Raw genomic sequence first — 21678 nt, 5'->3', positions numbered from 1 at the left:
GGTGACCATCTATAAACTCACTAGGGGGGACCAGAAGGGGGCTTGGATGGGGCACAAGAGTGCCCAAAGAGCAGAGCCATATGGCGAGGTGGCAGGCAGAGGTCTGGCCTCCAGCTGCTTGGGCTGACTGGGCACAACTTACGCCCGGGTCAGTGTTTACAGATGTGTTTAGGTGCAGTTATTTTCAGTGCCATAAAACAGTACTGTTCCCGACAGTACTACTTTATGGTGGTGAAAATTAGTTTGCTGTGGTCTAATAGTGTTGCATGTGTAAACTCTGATGCTTTACACCGCAGCAAGTTAATCTGATGCACCGTTAAGTGCATGTGTAGATGCACCCAGTGAAGATGAAACCTCAGGCTTAAGGAAGAGGTGAGTAGTAAGATTACAATTGCCATGTATAGTTCGCTGTTGCCCATATTAAGATCATGAAGCAAAATAAGAGACTAATTTCTTGCTGTCTGTCTCTCTGCTTCAGTCCTTTATTTTACTTGTGGAAGGTAGGGCAGGGTAGCATCTTAGAGAACTTATTCAGAGAAGCTTTTGTAGGTGATAACTTACTTTGTCAGCTGCTATGAAGCTTCTGAAATCATCAAACAGGAACCCGTGGAAAATAGTTAACTCCTCACTATTAGAGGATTAGAGCCAGCTTATATTTTTCAAGAATCAGGTCTTATATATTGGCTATGCGGTGATCATGCTGGAGCATGTTTTAAAATTGGAATCTAGATTAGGAAATATTCATAGAATATGATATAATAGGCTGTCACCTATCAAACTTTATGCATCTCTGAACTAGCTAATCTCTAATGCCACCCTTCTAATTGCCTTCTGCTTGACTTCAGACTAATATGGCTAACTACTTCTTTTTTTCTGTAAAAGTTATGCTTTTAGAATGGATCTTGATCCAGGAAAGCACTTGGGGTTAAAAGTATGGAAGGAGTCTTTCCACTGAATACTCACACACTTAAAGGTATTTAAAGGTATTTAAGTTTTAAACTTTAGTCTTGAGATGGCAATTCATTGCTGTAGTTTGTATAAAAGAGGGGGGAAAGCATGAGCAAACTCATGCTAGGGGAAGGATGGATAGATAGTACAGGTTACTTATTGCTGAAAACTATGTTTTGGAAAGCAAGGAGACTTCTTCATATAGCTGCTATGTTGGCTTATTTACTTCTACCGTATATATCCTGAACTTTGATTTAGGGTGAATACAAGAGTAAATACTAATTTAAACTATAAGTAATCTCAGATTTTCAATAACCCGTGGCAGGATTTTCACAGCATTTTGTTGCTGACAATGAAGTGTCTTACAACTTTATATTAAAATATATATACAGTTATGAAAAATGAGATGTTTGAAATTTTGGTATAAGTACACAATGGGTGCTTTTGTTTCTAAAATAACATAAAAACCATCAGATTTTAGTTTTAGGGGACACATTAATAGTAATGGATCTTTCTATCATCATGTGTTCACAAATGTTTTGTTTCTAATGTTTGTAACAATTCCCAAATTGTTTTTCTTAAGTAGCTAATAATACCCACATAGAAATCTACCCAAGAAATATTTTAATAGTATTAAAAGGTTCATACATTAAGGATATGATGTTCTGATATTAGAAACTGGAATAGAAAAAAATAAAGGAATGGAGGATCATGACTGAGAACACAGACCTTTGTAAAAATGGGTGCACAGCAGACTGGCTTGGATCCATCTAGACGGTACAGACATGAAGTAGGACTTTGGACCTAGAAAACAAGGTTGGAATTGCTTGAAATGCTAAAGGTACTAGTATTTGAGAGTTTGAATAAGTTATTATCAATACAAATCTATCCATCTGATGCAGTTTCTTAAGTACATAGCTCTGATATGGTGTTCTCATTACAGTACACTCAGTCTGTGACCTCATGATTTCACATCTGTTATAGTTCTGAAATGGAAATGCAAGATGTAAAGACTTCTATGCACCCCTGGGGAACAGTGCACCCAACTGTCATTATCTTAATAGGCTTTGTGTCTTTGATTCCTGTGAATATCTTTAAAATATCTCTTGAACACTAAGTACTTTTACATCTCTGGATAGTTACCATACAATCTTGGAGGAGTTCAACAATGGAAAATTTTTAAAGATCAGATTAGATGAACACATGTCTGGAATAGTTTAAGATAGGGACAATCTTGTTTTAGGCAGGGGCTTGTACTATATGGCCTCCGGAGGTCCTTCCTAGCTTTACTTTTCTACAATTTTCTGGAACAAAACTATGGACAGAAGTTTGAATTAGTTTAACCAACCAAAGGAGAAAAGATAAATAATTTCAATTATAGTAATATTGAGGGGAAAAAAGGGATTTTCTACAGCCTAATATGAATTATATATATAGAAAAAGATACTTTGCAACTTTTGCAAGACTAATTTGCAATATATGATGCACAAAATAGCACACTAACTGTCCTTGAACTACATACCAAAACCATAATGGGTTAATTTAAATTAATCACAGATATAAAGATTGAAGACCTGTTTGTTATTCAATATTTCTATTAAAAACAGCGTGCGCCTGAAGTTTTCTTACATGCATTCTTTTTACACTCTTTTGGTACCACCCACTAGTCATGATGTCCTGTGTAATATTTATTACATTACCAATATTCTCACATCCTTAGATACCATGCTAATGAACTGGGTAAAAGAAGCTATGTAGAACAAAACATCTGTTGATGTGATAAGACCCAAACTGAATGAACTATAAAAGTAAATAGTGTTATAACACACTTTTTATATATTTATATGTCTTTGTATGGTAACAAAATGTTAAGCTTTTAAGTTGAATTATGCAAAAAAATGACCCTCATCTCTTAGCAGTATTGAGCTCTTGAGAAGCAAGTTTCGCAAATTTTATTGACTGAACAGCATGATGTCTGATTACCTGCTGACTGGGCACAGAAATAGGCTGAATTACAGCTGTGGTGACTCCAGCCTTTGGAGCAGAAGATCCTATTGTTAAGGAAACAGAAGTAGTTTTCTTCTGAGCCCTGGACAAAAGGGAGAAGCAAGCACTTTATATCAGTGTTATTGAACATGGTGTATTACAAGTAACAAACTCAAAAACGAAATACAATAGAGCTAAACCAAAGAGAGTGATCCAATATTTTCTCTCTTCACTCCTCCCACGCTCCCATTGCTTTCTCTCTCTTGTCCTCTGTCTATCCTGTTGTCATAATGACTACCCTCTTTTTCTGTAAGTGGTCCTTTTTCTTCAGTGCAGTTAGAGCAGATGTAGACAAACTTTTGCAACTGTGGGCAATTGCTTGGGACCCAGTTTCTGCCACAGGCTACACTACTGTAGCCCCTTGGTAAACAGCAAATTCCATGAAGGGAGCAAAAAGAAGAGGCAGGCACTAGGACTCTGGAGATGCCTCTTCTGTTGCAGCAGCAAAAATAAACAATATGGTAGGCGAAAGACCCCGGGGATGCCTCCTCTGCTGCTTAGGCTTGGAGCATGCTGCTAATTCCCTGAGCAGCCACAGTCAAGATCCAGTCTTTTCACAGGCTGGCCTATGAGCTATAGGATGCCAACCCCTGACTTAAAGCAAACATGACTAAGCAGGTGGAGTCCGGATATTAATGAAGTCCACATTTACAACCTTGTTCATTCTCTTTGCATCACAAGAGAAGGAGATTAAACAGAAACAGGGTATGCAGTACACAGGCTGCTCTTGTGATAAGGTTTGAGTGAGATTATTTTCATGACTTATTCAAAAAATAATTATCTGACCATCAGAAGTAGAAGATATTGACTTTTTCTTGCTTTCTAAAGTACCCTGTGAATTATAACCTTTAAATTGGGAAAAAATATTTTTAATTTTTCCAATTGAAAAATGTGAGGTTTTTTTTATAGATGAGTTAAACAAGGATATGTAACACTTGTTAATACAACTTTCAATATTCCTCCTCTTCTGCCCCATCCCCACAAATACTTCAACAACTGAGAAGTAAAGAAAGATACTTGAATCAGGCAGGCAAGGAGCAGCATTTTGCTTGGGGTAAATTGATAATTTATTTTCATTTAATTTTTAATTTTTAAAATATTACCCTTCTGAATTGCGATATAGCAAAATTCAGAATGGAGCTGTTTCATGGGGACATTTAAACTACCTTCATCCCCAAATGCTTATTGAAATCCAATGTGGCAAACAGATTTTTTCCTCCATTGTAATTCTGGCTTTGTTCAATTACTAGGAAATTTACCCCTTCCTTCAATAGGAACATGATATTAATACATCATCATTTTTTCATCCACATGAAATCTTTCTTTCACAGACGTTTGATTTTCTCTTCCTATAAGGCTTTCAGTGAGTAGTTAGTCTGGATGTCTGTGTTTTATGCAAGTGTTTTAATCCAACCTGTTTTGCTTTAAACTGATGTCCATTAGATTAAATTTATTTCCTATTTGGTTAGCTTTGATCCTACAATAAAACCAGCACGTAAACAAGTATTAATGTCAAAGTCCAATTTGGTACTTTTTATAATCTGATCACTGATTAACATTGGTTAGCTGCTTTTGTTAGAGTAAGATCAGTGAAGACGGATCATAAAACTTTTTTGCTATCATTCTTACATAGTTCCTTAGCAAATGCGTATATCATTTGTGTTACTTTTCACTTACTGTGGCATAGCTCCAGATTTTAACTTGAAAACTGAATTTTCACTCTCAGAATCAGTTGAGCTGGCACCTAGAAAAGAAAACATATTCAAAGCCTTTAATAATTCCTCTCTGACCTATGCTTAACTTCAAAAAACAAATATGCTATTGCTTTGGAATTATAAAGCATTACTGTGAACAGACTTGTAGTATACAGCATAAATAAAACTATGATGTGATGCTACTGCGCAGTAACTTGGGTTACCGATCGATTATTTAGTACATGTTTATATAAGTACTTTAGAAAAAACAAGTGCTAAATGACTGCACAGTAACAAATGCACAGTCAGTGTCTCATGTAGACACAACCAGCGAGTGTTAAAATAAGAGTGGAGAGAAAAAAATGTTAAACGGACAAGATATACAGGGTAGTTAAGTATGAACAAGGATTTTTTTCAGACAGCATTAAACCTGAGTATCTTAAACAATACTATAAAAAAATACACTGGTTTCAAAAAGTGTTTCAAAAGTCAACATTATTTTAAGATTCCCTATGTATCAGTAGATTATGGTATTATAAACTGATCATACTGCCTAGTTATGTCACCTTATTTCTGAACCTGTCATTCATTTCCCAGTTCATCAGGTAAGGTGCTCCACTAATAAGCAAAACCAGATTTGTAATGACAATTGACAATGATATCATATGTCAGTATCCAGATACTTGCTCACACTTGCTACAAAGTGGCAGACAGATGTATCCTTGTGTTTACAGCTGAACTGGTGTGGATTATATATTTACAGCTAAACTTTAACCTTAACTACAACTATGGATAGCATAACATTTGCATGCTAAACTGGCCACATTCTTCAGAGTTATACAAGCTCACTCAGGGCAGATGGTGGGGGGGCAAAGTGATATACCAACAGGGGGGTAGAGAGGAAGGGAAGTGTTACCTACTTGGGCTCTCTGCACACAAAAGGCTGCTGCTACTGCTATTGCTGCTGCTACTGTAGCCAACACTGGCTTCCCTGTGCAGAGAGCCCAGGCAGCAGCAGCAGAGACTGGCTGGCATAGCAACCCTACAGACAGACTCCCTAGGAGCCATCCCTGGATCCCCATTTGCTCTCCCCCTCCCCAGATATATTACTAGGCTCAGGACTGCACCTGCTGGGAAAAAAAAAAACTCCCTGGAAGTTGGGGAGTACCAATCCACTCACCCCCCTCTCCCTGCCCCCCAGATGCACTGCTGGGTGCGGGGCTGTCCAATGCACAGGCAGAGGCAGCACAGAGCTGCACTACTGTCTTACAGACTCTTGGTGTGGAGGGGGGATTGTGGCACCCACTCACAGTCAGTGCCTGGGGCTAGTGCCCTGCTTGTCCCACCCTAGTTACACTACTGCCATTCCTACCTACAGTTCAGAGGTAGGACTGAATTATACCTATTTCCAAACTGCTAATACTGATACTGCAGAGCCTTTGAGAACAACATACTGTAATTCCCATTTCTCATCTTCATTAATGACATACATAATGCTGCAAACATAGCAACTAGGGATTTTGTTCTTCCTTTAAATTTAACTTTGAAAGGAACTGAATCACTTTTCAAATTTTGATCTATAGTTCTGGTAAGTTTTTTATTTGTCATTTACCATACTTAAAATTGAAACCAGTTTAACCACAATTAAACTCATTGTGAGCAAGTATTTTAACACTAGCGAACTGCCCATCAAGAATGATGGAGGAGGGAGTGCGGGGAGGGAGTGGGGACAGATTGGGGAGGAACTTTGCTAACCCTAACCCCCCTGCCCCCACCACTGCCTCTCAGGACCAGTGGGGGAAGCTTGCCCCACTGTGCCCTGCATCAGCACCCTGTGCCGCCACTGTCTCCAAGGAACAGGGATGGTGGGGGGCAGGGGGTGAGGCCACTGGTGCTGACCTCATCCCCCCACACCATCCTCTCTGTCCCCACCATCATGATGGCGCTCTGCTGCACCGCTGCCTCCTATCAGTAATGCTCTTGGAGCACTCTGATTGGTTGTTTCAGTAACCAATCAGAGTGCTCCAAGAGCATTATGGACAGAGGGACAGATGGACTAAGCCCTTTATTATATTAGAATAATCTGTACAGATGGAAAAATTTTGAACTTGCTAAAAATCTTTTTTTCACATCATTGTCTTTGACTTTATTAACAGTACCTGGTACTTCACTGGAAAAATCTTCAACTTAGAGGGTGCACCTACACATGCATTAAGGCACTTTTCCTAATGCGCATTAAATTTAGTGCCTCCGGTGTGAGGTAGTATGCATTAAGCTGCCTTAATGTGAAGTAATAAATGTACATGGTTTAAGTAATACTTAATGCACAGTAGCCTATTTTACTGCTTTTTGGGTGCATCTAGATGTGTAATTAATGTGACTGAATCAACTCCAGTGCAATATAAGCCAGAGTAAACTAATCCCAGTTTCATTATCTACATGTGCATTTATGCATAGCAATTTACTCTGTAGTAATTTACAGCTAGTACCTGTGTCTGACAGGACTATACAATGGTAGTGTAAATTAGTCTGTACTAGCCCAGTTGCCGCACGTGTGGACAGTGATGCTTTACTCTGCAGTTAATTAGTCTACTGTGCAGTAATGTGCATATGTAGACATACCCATTCTGTACCTGAAACAGAAAGCATTAACATAAAGACAAGCAATAAATTGCTAGCAAAGCACATACATACTATTTTCTTTTTAAAAAACCATTGATTTAAGCAGGGGTCAGCAAAATACAGTCCACAGAGTCACTGGATCTGGCTCTCAGAACTGAAGGGCTTAGCCTTTGCCCACACCCATGCCACAGCTGGGCAGTGAGGAGCTATGCTGGGACCAGATAGCTGCATCAGCACCACTATTTTTCCTTGCCCTCCCAGCTCTGCTTTAACATGGTACCACATCCAAATAGTTACAAGGCAACTTTCACAAGCTTTGCAAAAATGCCATTAAATTAACGAAATTCTGCATGGTGATGAGAATCCTGTAACTGGATCTCAGGACAGGATCAATACAGATCTAACAGCAGCACTGACTATGAATTTATGGAGAAGATAAAGGATTTTCCTTTGTATTTAAGTGCCCAAAAGAGCACTGAAACTACAAGACATATACAATAATAAATGTTATTTGGGAATACATACTGAATATACATTTCAGCTACAAATTACTAGTGGAAACTAGATTTTCTGTTGGACCTGTTAGAGCTACCTGTTCAAGTATATTAGTATGCTGATATCCAAACAGATTTGTTATATTTATTTGTTTTTATATATTCAGCAGACACTTGAAACTGCCAAAGGAGCAAATTTCTCCACAAATGGCTATGAAAACATTGCTTAATTCAAGGAAAAAATATCATTTAATTAACATAACTGCTTACATTAGGCTACTGTAAAAACATCCTTTGAATGTTTTTCTATTGTCAATATATTAAAAAATGTAGTTTGTGAATCTGGTACATGACCTCCGGGCAATTATAAATTCAAACAAAAATGAGAACACTGGCATTTGATTCTAGTCCTGATCATATTTTAATTTTCCATAAAGCCTTTACAAGAATAAATATTAGAATCTGGCCTAATTTATAACAAAGTAATTAGCAACTATATAAATTATCATGTTTGCTTGATGTTGAATATTAAGTCCTTAATTTCACAAACTACTACTCTGTTGTCTTCACACTCATCCAAACTACTCCTCTGTAATCTTCACACTCATCATATCTATCACCAACACACTCATTCCTTCTTCGCTGACACCTGTTATTTCTTTTCTTTCTAGGAGATAAATCACTTCAATTGTTTATATTTTAAACTACACTGAGAGAATGGGCAGGCCTGAAAGAGGAAACATTTTTTGCTGGAAAGTGGTAACAGCTGCCATCACCTCTGATCTGTGGAAAGAAGAGGCTGAAGACTCTGGGCCTGCAGATTAGATGTCAGGGGTCCATGCATTCCTTATTTTTCTTTACCAGTTTTCTTTTAACAAATCAATAGGCTTCTGCTCATCCTTGAAATAACCTGAATTAACAGAACATGACATTCAAAAGCTATTGTGATACAAAGAGAGTTGAATGGGTGTCAAATATCCTGAAGTATCAAACTAATGCAGCATAATTTAAAATCAGTTTCATTTTGATGTATTTATATTTTCTGTATGTTGTGTGTCTTTATTTCATCCTCATCTCTTCCCCTTCCTTTTTTACCTTCAATGAATACTTCAGCTGACGTACTATCAGAGCCAATGGAATTTGAGGCCAGACAAGTGTAACGTCCGGTATCGTCCTCAAAGGCTTCTGCTATGATGAGTGAATGAAGGCCTCCACTTTCAGAATGGATCTGAATATCCGGAGTATTCTGGAGTTCTTTTCCTTCACAGAACCATCTGCATAAAAACAAAAAACATTAAATGGATTCATATCTATCACTAACAAAAAAGCATGGAATTTTGCTGCAAAATCAAAACACATTAAAAAAACATGGTACAGTACATGTTTACACATTTTATGAGACTTGGAAAGAAAAGACAGCTTGCTTGTATTGTCTGACCAACAAGCAGCATGATCATTAAATGTATGTACTTATGACAAACTGTTAATAATTTTCTATATTTCCCTTCTGGTACCATTAGCATTTCATATAGTTTGTATATAGTAACTTGTATTAACAACTTTTAATCTTCTACTTCTATGTCTCAGGCAGTGCATGGAGCAAGTACTACAGGTCCTTTCTCTAGAACATTTGATTTTTGTTTTCAGTTTAGCCATCAACAAGGCAAATAGTGTTATTCTTCCCATGTGACTAATGTCTAAGTGTATATAAGCCTGTCTCAGATCAGTGATTACTTGAAACCTTACCAATTACACTTTTATATAATTTCTATTAACATTTTTACTAGCAAGAGCTCACAGCTCTGGGAGTTCCCATTCTGACACGACAGGTGCATTTCATTCTTACTGGGCACACCTACACAAGATGCTGACTGTGCAGTAGCTGAATAATACAGCATGGACAACCCTAATATGCTACTGCACAGTATTATTAGGCTACTGCACAGTAACTCCAGTTACTGCATATTTATTTAGTACTTATACAAGTATAAATCTACTTATACAAGTACTTATACAAGTACTAAATAAATGTGCAGTAACTGCTGTGCAAAAGCATCTTGTGTAGATGCACCCAATGTTAACACTATCTTTTCCTAAACCAGCCAAAAGTCTGGTGTGCCACACTCCAAGCTGAATTGCATATCAATACCACTGCTTAATCTCTCCCCCAGACTAATTATTTTTCCTTATATAGACAACTATATGAATACAGTGAAATCCTGATTTCCTTTTAATTAAGAGACAAACATGCAGGGGATTTGCCACTGAGACCAATACAAGGTTCAAAATACCTTTGACAATACTGTCCCGTTAGTCCTTAACCACTTCTTACAGATATTTTACAATTCTAATCTTCCACTAAATGCCTCATTCTTAAACTTGTTTTGCTCAACTGGCATATTGTCCTAAATACAAAAACACTAGAAACCACATCTGTTGCTTTTCAAAAAATGTGACACAGGCTTAGAACACTGACCGTTTCTATTTAAAAAGGGTACATGATGCTTTGTAGTAACAGATGTCAAATCAGGAATCTCTACAAACATACTAATTTGTTTCTATCTCATTCTAACCAAATTGATAGAATAAAATAAAGTTTCCCTTTAATCTGCAATTAATGAAAGTGGAAAACTGAAAATGCCTCTAAAATATGGAAGCTGTATGAAAAAAAATGTGTTTGTACTTTAAACTCTAAAGTAAGAATGGTCATTTTGCTGTTCAAGTCCGACAGATTTACGCATGAAGCAACACCCATGACTTCTAAGAAGAACTGTGCATACAAGTCTCCCAGGCAGCTGAAGAATAGGCCCAAAGTTCCTCAAGGCCCAAATGTTGATAATGGAACTAAAGCCCTATACCATTCAAATTTATAATTAAAGACTAACAAGGTCCTTTTGTGTATCCTATTGTGCCCAGAGGTCTACATATACAGAAAGTATCACTTCTGCAAGGAACTAATAAACTTCCTTTTGTTTACTCAGTAGCCCCATTTGACTTACTTTTACAACTATTGGGCTTGGAGACAAATTCATTCTTTCAGCTCAGCTGCCAATATTAATATTTTTGTTCCCCCTCAGTCTCTCCCCTAATCTATGTGAGGAACATGGAATATTACTTCTACCAATTAGCCTTCCAGAACCACAGATTTTGTGGTTAAAAACAGATGTTGCATTTGTTCCAGAAGAAACCATTTTCTCCTGGGACAAAGTGTGATTGTTCAGACATCCCTGTCTATTGTCCCGGGATAAACCCTAAAAAGGTTCATAGGATAAGAGGTGTTAACAGCTTGTCCCAGGATATCCCCAATTGTGTCTGAACATCTTTTCTGGAATTGAATCTCCAGCAGAAAAGCAGCAGTGCATTTAGTCACTCACTAAACCATGACTGGAAGGGCAATGTATGTAGATGTCAATCCCAGGACTTTTCTGTTCCAGGACAAATATAGGCACTACTTGTCCCAGGGTAAATGTAATGTCTGTTCCTAGCCTGTGTGGCTCTTTCTGTAGACTATGAATTTGGGCATGTGCATGAGGAAGATGCTGCCCTAAAATATCTGAACGGACAAGTGTAACAAAGATCCTATATGATAGGAAACAGGAAACCTAACTAGCCACTCATCCCCCATGCTTTTCTTTTTTTCAGAAATAGCCATTAAGGGAAAACCCAGCCTAATTCCATTAATGGATTTGTTTTATTTAGTCTAGAGAAGAGATGACTAAGGGGAGACATAATAGTTTCCATGACATATTGGTATAAAGGCAATGGTAATCATTCTTTATGGCCACTTGGGAAAGAAATCAATTTAAAAGCAAAAAAGACCAGTTGAAAATTAGGAAAAACCTACTTATTGTTAGGATGGTGAAACAATTGAACAAGCTACATAGGGAAGTTATGAAATCTTGTTCACTTGAAGGTTTATGAACAAGTTATATAAAGACCTGTTGGGAATGGTCTGAGTATACTTGATCATGTTTCAATGAATGATTTGAATTAAATGATCTCTTGAACTTGCTTTCAGCCCTACATTTTTAGGACTCTAATTACTTTCTTATATTGGGTCCTGTTTTTGACTTATAAAAGTCCTTATTGCCTCCCAAGCACCTTCTGCCCTAAATATTTATGGTACTATGATTTCTATGGTTATTGAAATTAATAAAAATATGTTGCTAATACAATTTGTACCTGCTAGATTTATCAGATGATGTTTAACTAAACACTATTTTTTCCCTTAGGAGGATCAGTTTTATTTTCTTCGCTGGATGTATGGAATATATATGTGGCTAACACCCAGGAAAGGCTACTGAGAGTAAAATCCTTATGTATCTTGTGACCTTTTGTTAAAATTGTGAATCACTGCACATACGTTAATCAAAGACTTGGCATTAGAAAGAAGTTCACAAGCCTCAAACTGATACATGGGATGCTGTCTTTCTTCAGTAGATAATGTTATAAGAGGAAAACATATTAAATAAGCAATTAACTACAAAATTACCTCAACCACACTTAATGGAATGTATGATAGACAGGATACAGGTCTGATTTTTGACTGCATTTGTAACTGTATTAAGAATAGCTCATTTCCCCATTTCTGATTTCTGTAACCTGGATCATTATTTTTTTAAATAGATTTAGTTGAATTTGCTGTGCATGTTTATTTCATTGCATCTTTGTTTGTCTAGGTTTTATGGCAGGAAGTTCAGGGGATTTAGTGCAAATTCCCCAGAGAAGAGGTGAAGGTTAGGTCTCCTGAGTTGAATGCCTTACTGAAATATTTATTTTCCTTGCAATGAATTTGCTAGTTGCCAGTTGAGCTCACATGAAACAGCCCTAGTGTAATGGATCCATTAGCTCTCCAAAAGTATAGAAAAGGTGTTTTGCAGCTTATAAAACTGGATGAAGTGTTAATACCTGCCAACACTCAGGCATGGAATTTAAGTTTATGCTTTTATATTGGACAGGCTATTCTAGGAGCAGTAAGTACTATCAATAGATCTGATAACACTGGGCACCTATTCATGCACGTTAGAACATGTTGGAACAGACTCAATTAATAGAGTCTTCTGCGAGTCTGCTGGAGTGTACTCATTAGAATAGTCCTGCAGCCTCCGCATCACGCACATTCACTGTCCCCAAATTTCAAAATGGCAATAGGGACGCTTTAACTAAAGCTCATTGAATTAGCTTTAGTTAAAGCACGCCCACTCTCAGAGCCACTCTAATTAAAGTGCCACCCCTCCCCCTCCACCCCAGGGAGCATGTGGATAGACACCCATAGGAGCTTTACTGTCCCAAATTCCATTTGGCTTCAAGAGGTTAAAATGGAAGGAGCTTCTGTTCAAGTGACCCTAATGACTGCCAAGTGAAGGAAAGGAGCCCTTGTGCTATCATTTTCTTTTGTGTGAAGGACCATGGGAATGAGCTTCATATGACTACCACATGGTTTATGGCTCTATGAGATTAGTGAGGTCATGGTCCAACAGAAAAGGCCAGCTACACGAAACTTGCAGGAAAATTCCTCTCCAAGTTTTTCTAGCTGCTAGAGGTCGGCATGGACTCCTGTACAGCCTATTCCATGCTGTTTGCTCCTGTGGGGGAGGGGGATTATGACCCAGGTGTAGATGGAAAGGCAATGGCAATATTGTTCCTGAGGGAGCTATTTACCAGAAGAGTAGCATGGAGGTAGTGGCTTTCTGTGGAGATGTTCTGAATGCCACAGGATTTCTCTATGGGTACAAAATATAACTGTGTTCAGTACTTCACAGATTCCAAGCACTGTATAAACATTAACTAATCAGCCTTTACTTCAGCCCTTTGCTGTGTGTTTATATAATCTCAAATTTTAAGACAAAAAATAAATGGAAGCAGAAAATCAATAGTTTGCTTTAAGACAACATAATGAATAAGTGCAGTTCTGTGATCAGAACACAGAAATTCAGGCCCTGCACAGCCACTCCATCCATGGCCTGATTTTTCACCCCAGTTCACCCCTGTCCATCACCCACCACAGCCCATCTGTGGCACACCAGCTAAGAATCAATTCTCTACAAGGATTCATGGGTTCCTGCTCCTTCCACAGAGCTGCAAATATTCTATTTGTATCAATAAGAACTTGGCACAAAAACAAAAAAATGAACCATGCTGAGAACTTTCCCACTTCTGTTTCTTCTCTATATTTTGTTTTCCCTAGACTCTTACCTATTTTTCTCTCTTTTTAGTGAATCTCCTTTATAACGTCCATTGCAGTTTTCTTTCTTTGCAACATTTCTACATACCTGGTTTTCACTTCCCAGTGTATGATAAATTAGCAGCAATTAATATTTAATAAGGATAATAAAACATCAGCACTGGACTTCAAAGTTGAGGCTAATTTCATGCAACAGTTTTAGATCTTGAGCAATATTCTTCGCTACTTATTTTAAACAGTTGTGTAAAATTGCTTTGAATTAGTGAGTAGATTCTTGATTACAGACATGTCTCTTTTCAGTAGGTGTCTTAACTGATCCCTGACTGCAGTTTTCATTTTAGTTCATTAACCTTCCTGAAGCTCTGCAAGAAAACATGCTTTTGTGTGTGTGCGCATGTGTGTGGATACATACACACAAACACATTACACACATAACATATATATGTTTTTATGTGCACATGACAGTAAATCACAGTTGGGGCATGAAACTGATCAGGTTTCTAAAAACTAAAAAAAGAATGGAAAGACTAAGTTGAAAAACGTTTAGGACATTTCATATGCCATGATAGTTATAATTGTTGCGCACACTTTGTTGCTGTAATGTGAGCCTATCCCAGCTTGATATGCTAGAATCTAGATATATCCAGCATATCACTGTACAGTTAAAGTGCTGACATAAAAGAAAACAATGAGGGATACTAGCTGTGATGTTTTTTGCATATCCCAACATGAACTAGTCATTCATACCATTTGTCTCTGTTCCTCGCTCTCATTTTCCTCATGCTTCTAACAGTCCTTCATGTATGGAAATGCATGTAAGAGTGTGTCTGGAATTTTAACAACCATGAGCAAAATATAAATAGTGCACTGGCTGACTGAATACCAAAGTCTTAAGAAAGAGAGTTCAAGGTTCTCTCTAATGTGTAATCCTGCTGTAACCTGTGTTTAGTGAAAGTCACTGAGGAATAAAGACAGTTTCCTTTCCACACACTCTTAAAAGTTAATTTAAAATGGCAGCTAAAGTGAAATTTAAAGACATAGCCTGAGGGAAAAATTAGAGTCAGGTACACTGACCACTATAAAATGTAGAAGCAGAGAAAGAGATAAATTGTTAATTAAAAAGTAATTTTATGCTTAGTGAAGTATGGCCAAAAACAATTTTTTAAATTAAATACTTTCGTGTTGCGTTAGTTGTAGAGTCAGTGTTTCCATTATACTGTAAAAACCTGCATTTTTTGTAATTTCTCCATAAGATTTAACCAGTCTGACACTTCTAGACTGTAAAACATTTCCAGTTCAGAAATTTTTGGCTTACGATTTTAAGAAAATCAATTTCACTGCGTAAAAATTAGAAAGCTTTATAATAAAGAAGCTCATTTATTTCAAGTTCTTCTCATGTGCCTGTGTAATCATTTTTACTTAATTTGTGAAGTGATTATTTCATTTTATATTTGCAATCCATACTCATCTATGTTATGAAATCGCTAAAAATAAAATAAAAAACCTATATATTTTATTTAAATACCCAGTTGGATATGTCTAAAAATGAATTAATGTCAAGTTAGTCCAAACAGTGCATTCCCACATGTCAGAATACTAAGTAATGTGTATCATTCATATAGCACTGATTTTTCAGGTAATATAACAATACCTTAAACTCTCACTGACCTCAGTGGGAGTTTCACAGTCAGTGGAATAACTGCAGGATTAGGTTATAAGGGGCAATGCTGTCTCCCTAATAACAGCATGTAAGGCTGCACTTACTGCTATGGGAAGAGGATTCCCTGAAATTTCCTTCCCTGAAATCAATTTTTAAGTATGTTATTTGGCAGGAAGATGAAAAAAGGCAGGGGTGGGAGGAAATAAAAAATGTTGCAGTTGTTGATCTGGTTTCCCCAAGTAGAAGAGGTCTGGTGGGCCTTGACCTCTAAAAACACCTCTACAAAGGAGTGCCAAAGATAGTCTTTGCTGTCATATTTCTGTTTATAGGGAAGATTCTTTCCTTCAAACCCTTGCACAGGCTCTCCAAATCTTTTAGTGTTAGCTGTATTTGTATGAAAAGGACATGATCCATAATAACTATAGTGTACTTGAACTATGGACTGACAAGTCATAAAAGTTGATATGACATTAAATGTTTTGTGAAGATAGATTATTAACTGTTAATTGAGTCTAAGGTTTCGATTGTCCCAGACAAAATTCTCAGTTATAGACGAGATGCTTCTCTTACCTCATATAATTTTGTCTGGTTGCTGCAGACATTTCACAGCCTTATCCTCTCCACTACATACCTTGAGATAGCCAAATATGATAGAAAAGCAGCACAGGAAAACCTGAGCACTGAAAAAATCTGTCTGTCCTGAAAATATCACAAGATTAGGTAAAAATAAGATACTTAATGTACCTCAATTTAAAAGATTTTTTTAAGATACCTAATTTTTTTATTCATGTTTTATTTCCAGGCCCTTTTCCCCCTCAGAAACCTTGACACAGAAGGGTCATTTAAAAAAAAAAAAAAAGTAGAGACTCACAGGAGACAAGTTCATAAGGAAAAAACACAAAAGACATCTCTTAATATCAACTGTACTACCAAATTCTTATATGAACTCACCATTCAGATGCCCACTTCCTCTTAGTTAAGCGTCTTTCTACTCTATTTGAACTTTTTGTATTATATAAAATAGCTTTTTTAGATATAGGGCCACAGTCAAAGCACTTAAATTCACAAAAAACATCTCAAGCTATTACTTATTTATACCAGTTAAAGATCTCCCTCATGATGCTAACAATAAAAGGACACCGATATATTTGGTCTAGAACAAAATACCTTTCAAATGTTTTAACAAAATTCTAAAAGAAGTAATTGATATGTTTTTGTTCAGACAAATGTATTTCTCTGCAACCTTAATCCTAGAGCATTGGTGGAAGAAGAGTAGAGAGTAATGAAAAACAAAACTGGAACTATGTACCTTTTTAAACTCAGCAAAATTTCAGTTTGTATTCGCTAAAAACTATCCTGAAGAAAACCATCAGTAATAAGAGAGTTAAATAAGCAAGGCTGTTCCATTTTGGTAAAATTTCATATGTAAACAGGATCCCAAGAAATGATGAATTGTATGCCAGATGGCTTGTAGGTTTGTCTGCATGCCTATAAAATACAAACCTAGAAAATGTGTATGTATGATCTCACTCCGTAATGGAGTTTCTATGAATTCAAAGGCAAAAGTGAGGAGATTGGTTTCACTTTTCCAACTGTAACAAGTTAAATGCCTTACCATATGTTAATATAGAAAAATAATGAATGATCTAGCATTCATTTATAGAAAGAAGGGAATATTCCATAAAGAAAAATGGCACTGATTAAATATGAATTATTTGTATTTTTAGTCAAGGCTATCCATAAATATTTATGCCATGCTGGGACAGATCATCTTGTCCAAGGGCTCAAGGTAACTCCTGCTGTGCAATCACCCCATGCAAGACATAAATTTTTTTAGGTGACCTTGACTGTATATGTTGCTTTTCGAGATCTTTAGAATTATTATAAAAATATATATTCACCTACTTAAGAACTTTAACAGGAGGGCCATTTAGACTTTAACAATGAAAAGTATCTAGTGATTTTTCCTTTTGGTGAATCTATTTCCAGGTCTCATAGGACCATTTATAACACGAGAAGGCTAAAGATAAGAACAGAGAAGTGACTCTTGTTGAAGCTGATTTTTCCACAGTACAGTGGCAAATGTTTTAGGTATCATACTTTAGGTAATCCAGTGTTAACAGTCATCATGCAGAACAGGAGGCAGCTGTGCAGTTGTTATTCATTTAGTAACAATAGGAGGCAGATCATCTTTTTCTCACTGGCAGGAAAAAAGGCCTGATTCCCTACCTCCTAATCCCCTTTCAAGCAGGGGAAATGGAGTGTTGTGGATAACTAGCCTTTTATATCTGAGGACTAGAGGCTAAATTCTGCCTTACATTGCAAGTACTGACTGATTTTGTCCTTATTTGTCTCCATCATAAATCCACTGCACAGCCTACTACAAAAGATCCCAACTGACACAGTCTGCTGAAAAGGTTAAGGACTGAAGAGTCGTAGCTGTGAATTAAAGAATATATTTTGGCAATGCAACGTGGGGAACCATGTACAACGTCTTCTGTTCTATACCTAGATCAAGCCTGCGGCATATATCTTTCATTTGCATGAACAGTAATTTAATTGCAAATCACAAATATGTCTGGGCTAAATACTTCAAATAAGTAGTATTTCCAAATATTAGTTGACATAAAAACAAGGCTCACCTTGCCAGTATTTGTGAGCCATTTTACTCAAGTAATCGTGAAATTTTCTTCATGTAAATGTTCTCAGAGGGTGCGTCTACACAAGACACTTCATTGTGGAGCTGATTAATTAGCTCCACAGTAAAGTGTTATGAGCTACACATTTGGTGCTATTAGGCCACAGTAAACTAATTAACTCTACTGTAGTACTGGCTGACACAAGTGCTATCCTACAGCAGAGTAGTTACCCGAGGCGAAATGCACATATAGACAGTGATGGGGCTGGCTGGGACGCGAGGGTGATACAGTGTGGGGGCTGCCTGCTGGCTAGCCTTGTACCCTAGCACCCTCATGCCCCAGCCAGCCCCTCTGCAGCACACTGAGCTGAGTCAAAGCAACCCTAGGCTGGCAGACTAACCCCAGTACCCCATGTCAGCAAGGGCTGTTCTGCCTCAGCTCAACATGCTGTGGTCCCAGGTGCCCATGCAAACACTGCACCTAGGAACAATAAACTCTGGTGCAAACTGCACTGAAGTTCATTGCTATGTGCTACTTGTATGTTGTAGATGAACCCAGAAAATTTCAAATTCTCATGCAAATGTGTATACATGTATGGATATGTTGTCTCTAAGCATTAGTGTTTTATGTGGGCACCTACAGGGCCCTTGGCATATGCGAGCTATTGTCAACCAAGGGAATAAAACCATGCAATTTAGTTACCACTTATGCAGTTCAAATTGCAATTTACGAGGCACGTCTATATCTGCAATTAATGTGAAGCAACAAACTCTGGAGTTTAGTGAGGTTTGAACGTGCGCCTGGGAGCGCAGCATGCTGAGGTAGGTTGGAGCAGCCCCAGCCTGGGGGGGTCAGCCTGCCAACCTGGGGCTGCTACCCTCAGTTCAACATGCTGCAGAGGGGTTGGCTGGGGCACAAGGATGCTTCAGTGTAGGGCTACCTGGCAGGCAGCCCCTGCACTGAATGAAGCACCCTCATGCCCCAGCCAGCCAGGCCAGAGTCTACACATGTGCTGCTGCAGACTTTTTTACTTCGCAGCATAACAGTACCTGTATTTACAAGCTATATAGGTGAAACACTGCTTGCTTATATTTATAAGTACTATTCTGCTGTGGAGTAAATTAGTTTACTCCAGTTTAACAGGACGCACTGAAAGGAGCCTCCTGTGTCATCTAGTCCAGGCACCTACAGCACTTTTACACATGGTCTGGGGATTGCGGGGGGGAAGAGGGGCGGGAGTGGCTCTTTTATTAGAGCAGCTCTGAGAGCAGCTCTAATTTAAGCACCTGGAGCATTTCGTGCATCAGCATCCTTGCATGTCAAAATGGTGGCAGGGACACTTGAACTAAAGCTTGTTTAATGAGCTTTAGTTCAAGTGCCCCTGCTGGCATTTTGAAGTGGGGGCATGCTGATACATGAGACACAGGAGGTTGTTGGAGCACATTAATTACCACAATCCAGCAGAATTGATTGATTGAGTCTGCTCCAATGTGCTGTAATTACAGTGCATCAGAACAGCCTCCATACTTGTGTATAGGCATTGCTAGGTCTCAGACAACCAACTGTCAAAAGTGTCCGCCCAGTAGACTTCTACTCTGACTCCTCTTGCATAACATAAGTTTCAGGAAATGTATTAGGAGGCAATCTATAGTTACTTACTTAAAACAAACACTTTATCACAGACAAACCTAAGGAACTAAATGACTGAATTTCTGTGCATCACTTCTGAATAGAAAGCTAACTTCAGGTAAATTCAGTCCTGCACACAGATTTATATAAATAGATATAAGGGTATATAAATAGGTGTATTTATATCTTTCTTTGTAAGACAGAGATTCTGAAAACTATGTAATTGTATGATTACTAGATAAAATCTATCACCGTGTTAGAGCTAGCTAAGAGCAATATGCTCATGTAATCTGTAAATGCTTTTTAATTCCTGCTGTCTTCTGTTTACATTACAGGACATTTTTGGAAATGAAAAATGGATTACTTTACAATTTTTGCAACAACTCTAAATTCTGGAACATTATCAGACATCTTATGCCACCTAATTGTTTTATTCCTAGCATCCTCCATCTATAATAGGCTACATATATATTAGTCCAGTAGATTGGTTCTGAGTGCCTGATGAGTGTGTGTCTAAAACTGTAGTTAAGAGCTTAATTACCTGCTTTACTTAGATGTAAATTTAACTGAATGTAGGATGCTAAATTATCTTGTAGACTTTCATTAATGTAGTACATGACAAGTGTGTTTGAGACATGAGTTCAAGAGCAACTTTCTGATTATGGGATTATCAGACACTTCTCAAATTAAGTGGCTAGACTCCAGGCAAGGGAAAAGAGTGACAGATTAATGGAGATGCTTTGGAAAGTTTTAAGAAGTCAAATTCTGCTCCCTGTTAGAAGGTAAACTATGCTGCAGTGGGAATAAACTGGTAACGTACAAAAGGAATATTAGCATCTTTCCCAGATTACCCCTAAAGTACACAGCAAGACCTCCCTAAAGACCTATACACATCCTCCTTTCTCCAAAAGTACTGCAACATAAGAGACCAGCAAATTGTAAGGATACTTTATATAAGTAAGCATATGTAGCAGTGACTTTATTAGGTTTGACCTGGGGAGAAAAAAGATTGAAGGCACACTTTTCCAGTGCTTGCAAGTTAGTCAAGTCAAATGTAGTTTCCACCAGGAAAAAAAAGTTACTATTAAACTATAATGAAGGCTTTAATTTTGCTCAAAGAAAAAAATAGCAAATAGGTACAGACCAAAAGAAGGATGTTTCAGTAACTGAAAAAAGGAATGAAAATGGAAACAGGTAAGAATGTTTACCAATAAAGAGATACATCCTCTCCACAGCTGTGCCTGTAACAATCTTATTTTCCCACTTCTTATAATATTCTCCTATTTAAGAAATCATTCAGAAGGAACAACTGGAAATCTCCACTGGTTCTTTGCTCTTCTGTAAGTGCTATTGGGGGAAATGCATTTCTTTGGTTCTATGACCCATAAATACAGCCACAAAGTGATTTGATTTACCCATTTTGGTTTCAGTGAAACACTTATTAAAACTAGGTGCTCTGTCAAGGACTATTCAGTCACTACAAAAAGTTGGAGACATTGTTTAGTTCTTATGCAGTTCTGGGCCATCAAAAACATGATTCATGATGTCTGGCTAGTGAAAAATAAGCTGGAGAATACATGAAGAAAAACAGTTTAGATGGTATTTATCTGTACTGTGGAATATTTTGTATTGTAATCTCTAGATACTATAGGCAAAAGATGAGAGGTATGAATGGAAATTCACTGTGTATATCTTAAAAAAATAAAAGGTGTAGTTAACAAGATGTCCATCTATCATACTAGGATCCACTTTCTTGTACAGT

At 37.5% G+C, this 21678-nt stretch overlaps 1 protein-coding gene and 1 long non-coding RNA gene across 3 annotated transcripts in view; one reads left to right on the top strand and one right to left on the bottom strand.

Moving 5' to 3' along the window:
* Positions 1-8981, bottom strand: part of PALLD (palladin, cytoskeletal associated protein) — a 251935-nt gene extending 242954 nt beyond the window's left edge. Inside the window, exons 1-4 of one of the 2 annotated variants that reach the window (XM_019521758.1) lie at positions 8900-8981; positions 4672-4738; positions 2932-3037; positions 1678-1752 (exon numbers count right to left, since the gene is read on the bottom strand). In XM_019521758.1, coding sequence (XP_019377303.1) covers positions 1678-1752; positions 2932-3037; positions 4672-4679 — 189 coding nt within the window. In that variant the 5' untranslated portion in view covers positions 4680-4738; positions 8900-8981. Of the gene's footprint in view, positions 1-1677; positions 1753-2931; positions 3038-4671; positions 4739-8580; positions 8654-8899 lie in introns of those variants that run through there. The other variant, XM_019521757.1, reaches the window with a different exon arrangement.
* LOC109300885 overlaps positions 1-9008 on the top strand; it is a 19554-nt gene extending 10546 nt beyond the window's left edge. Inside the window, exons 2-3 of the long non-coding RNA XR_002098361.1 lie at positions 8476-8638; positions 8918-9008. This is a non-coding gene — a long non-coding RNA (uncharacterized LOC109300885). The remainder of the gene's footprint in view (positions 1-8475; positions 8639-8917) is intronic.
* Positions 9009-21678: the final 12670 nt, after the last annotated feature.

This window comes from Gavialis gangeticus, unplaced genomic scaffold, assembly GCF_001723915.1.
Source record: "Gavialis gangeticus isolate Ggan-Ray unplaced genomic scaffold, GavGan_comp1, whole genome shotgun sequence".
Lineage (NCBI taxonomy): Eukaryota > Metazoa > Chordata > Crocodylia > Gavialidae > Gavialis > Gavialis gangeticus.
Note: the sequence above shows the minus strand (reverse complement) of the source record. Positions and strands in the feature narration are given on the sequence as shown.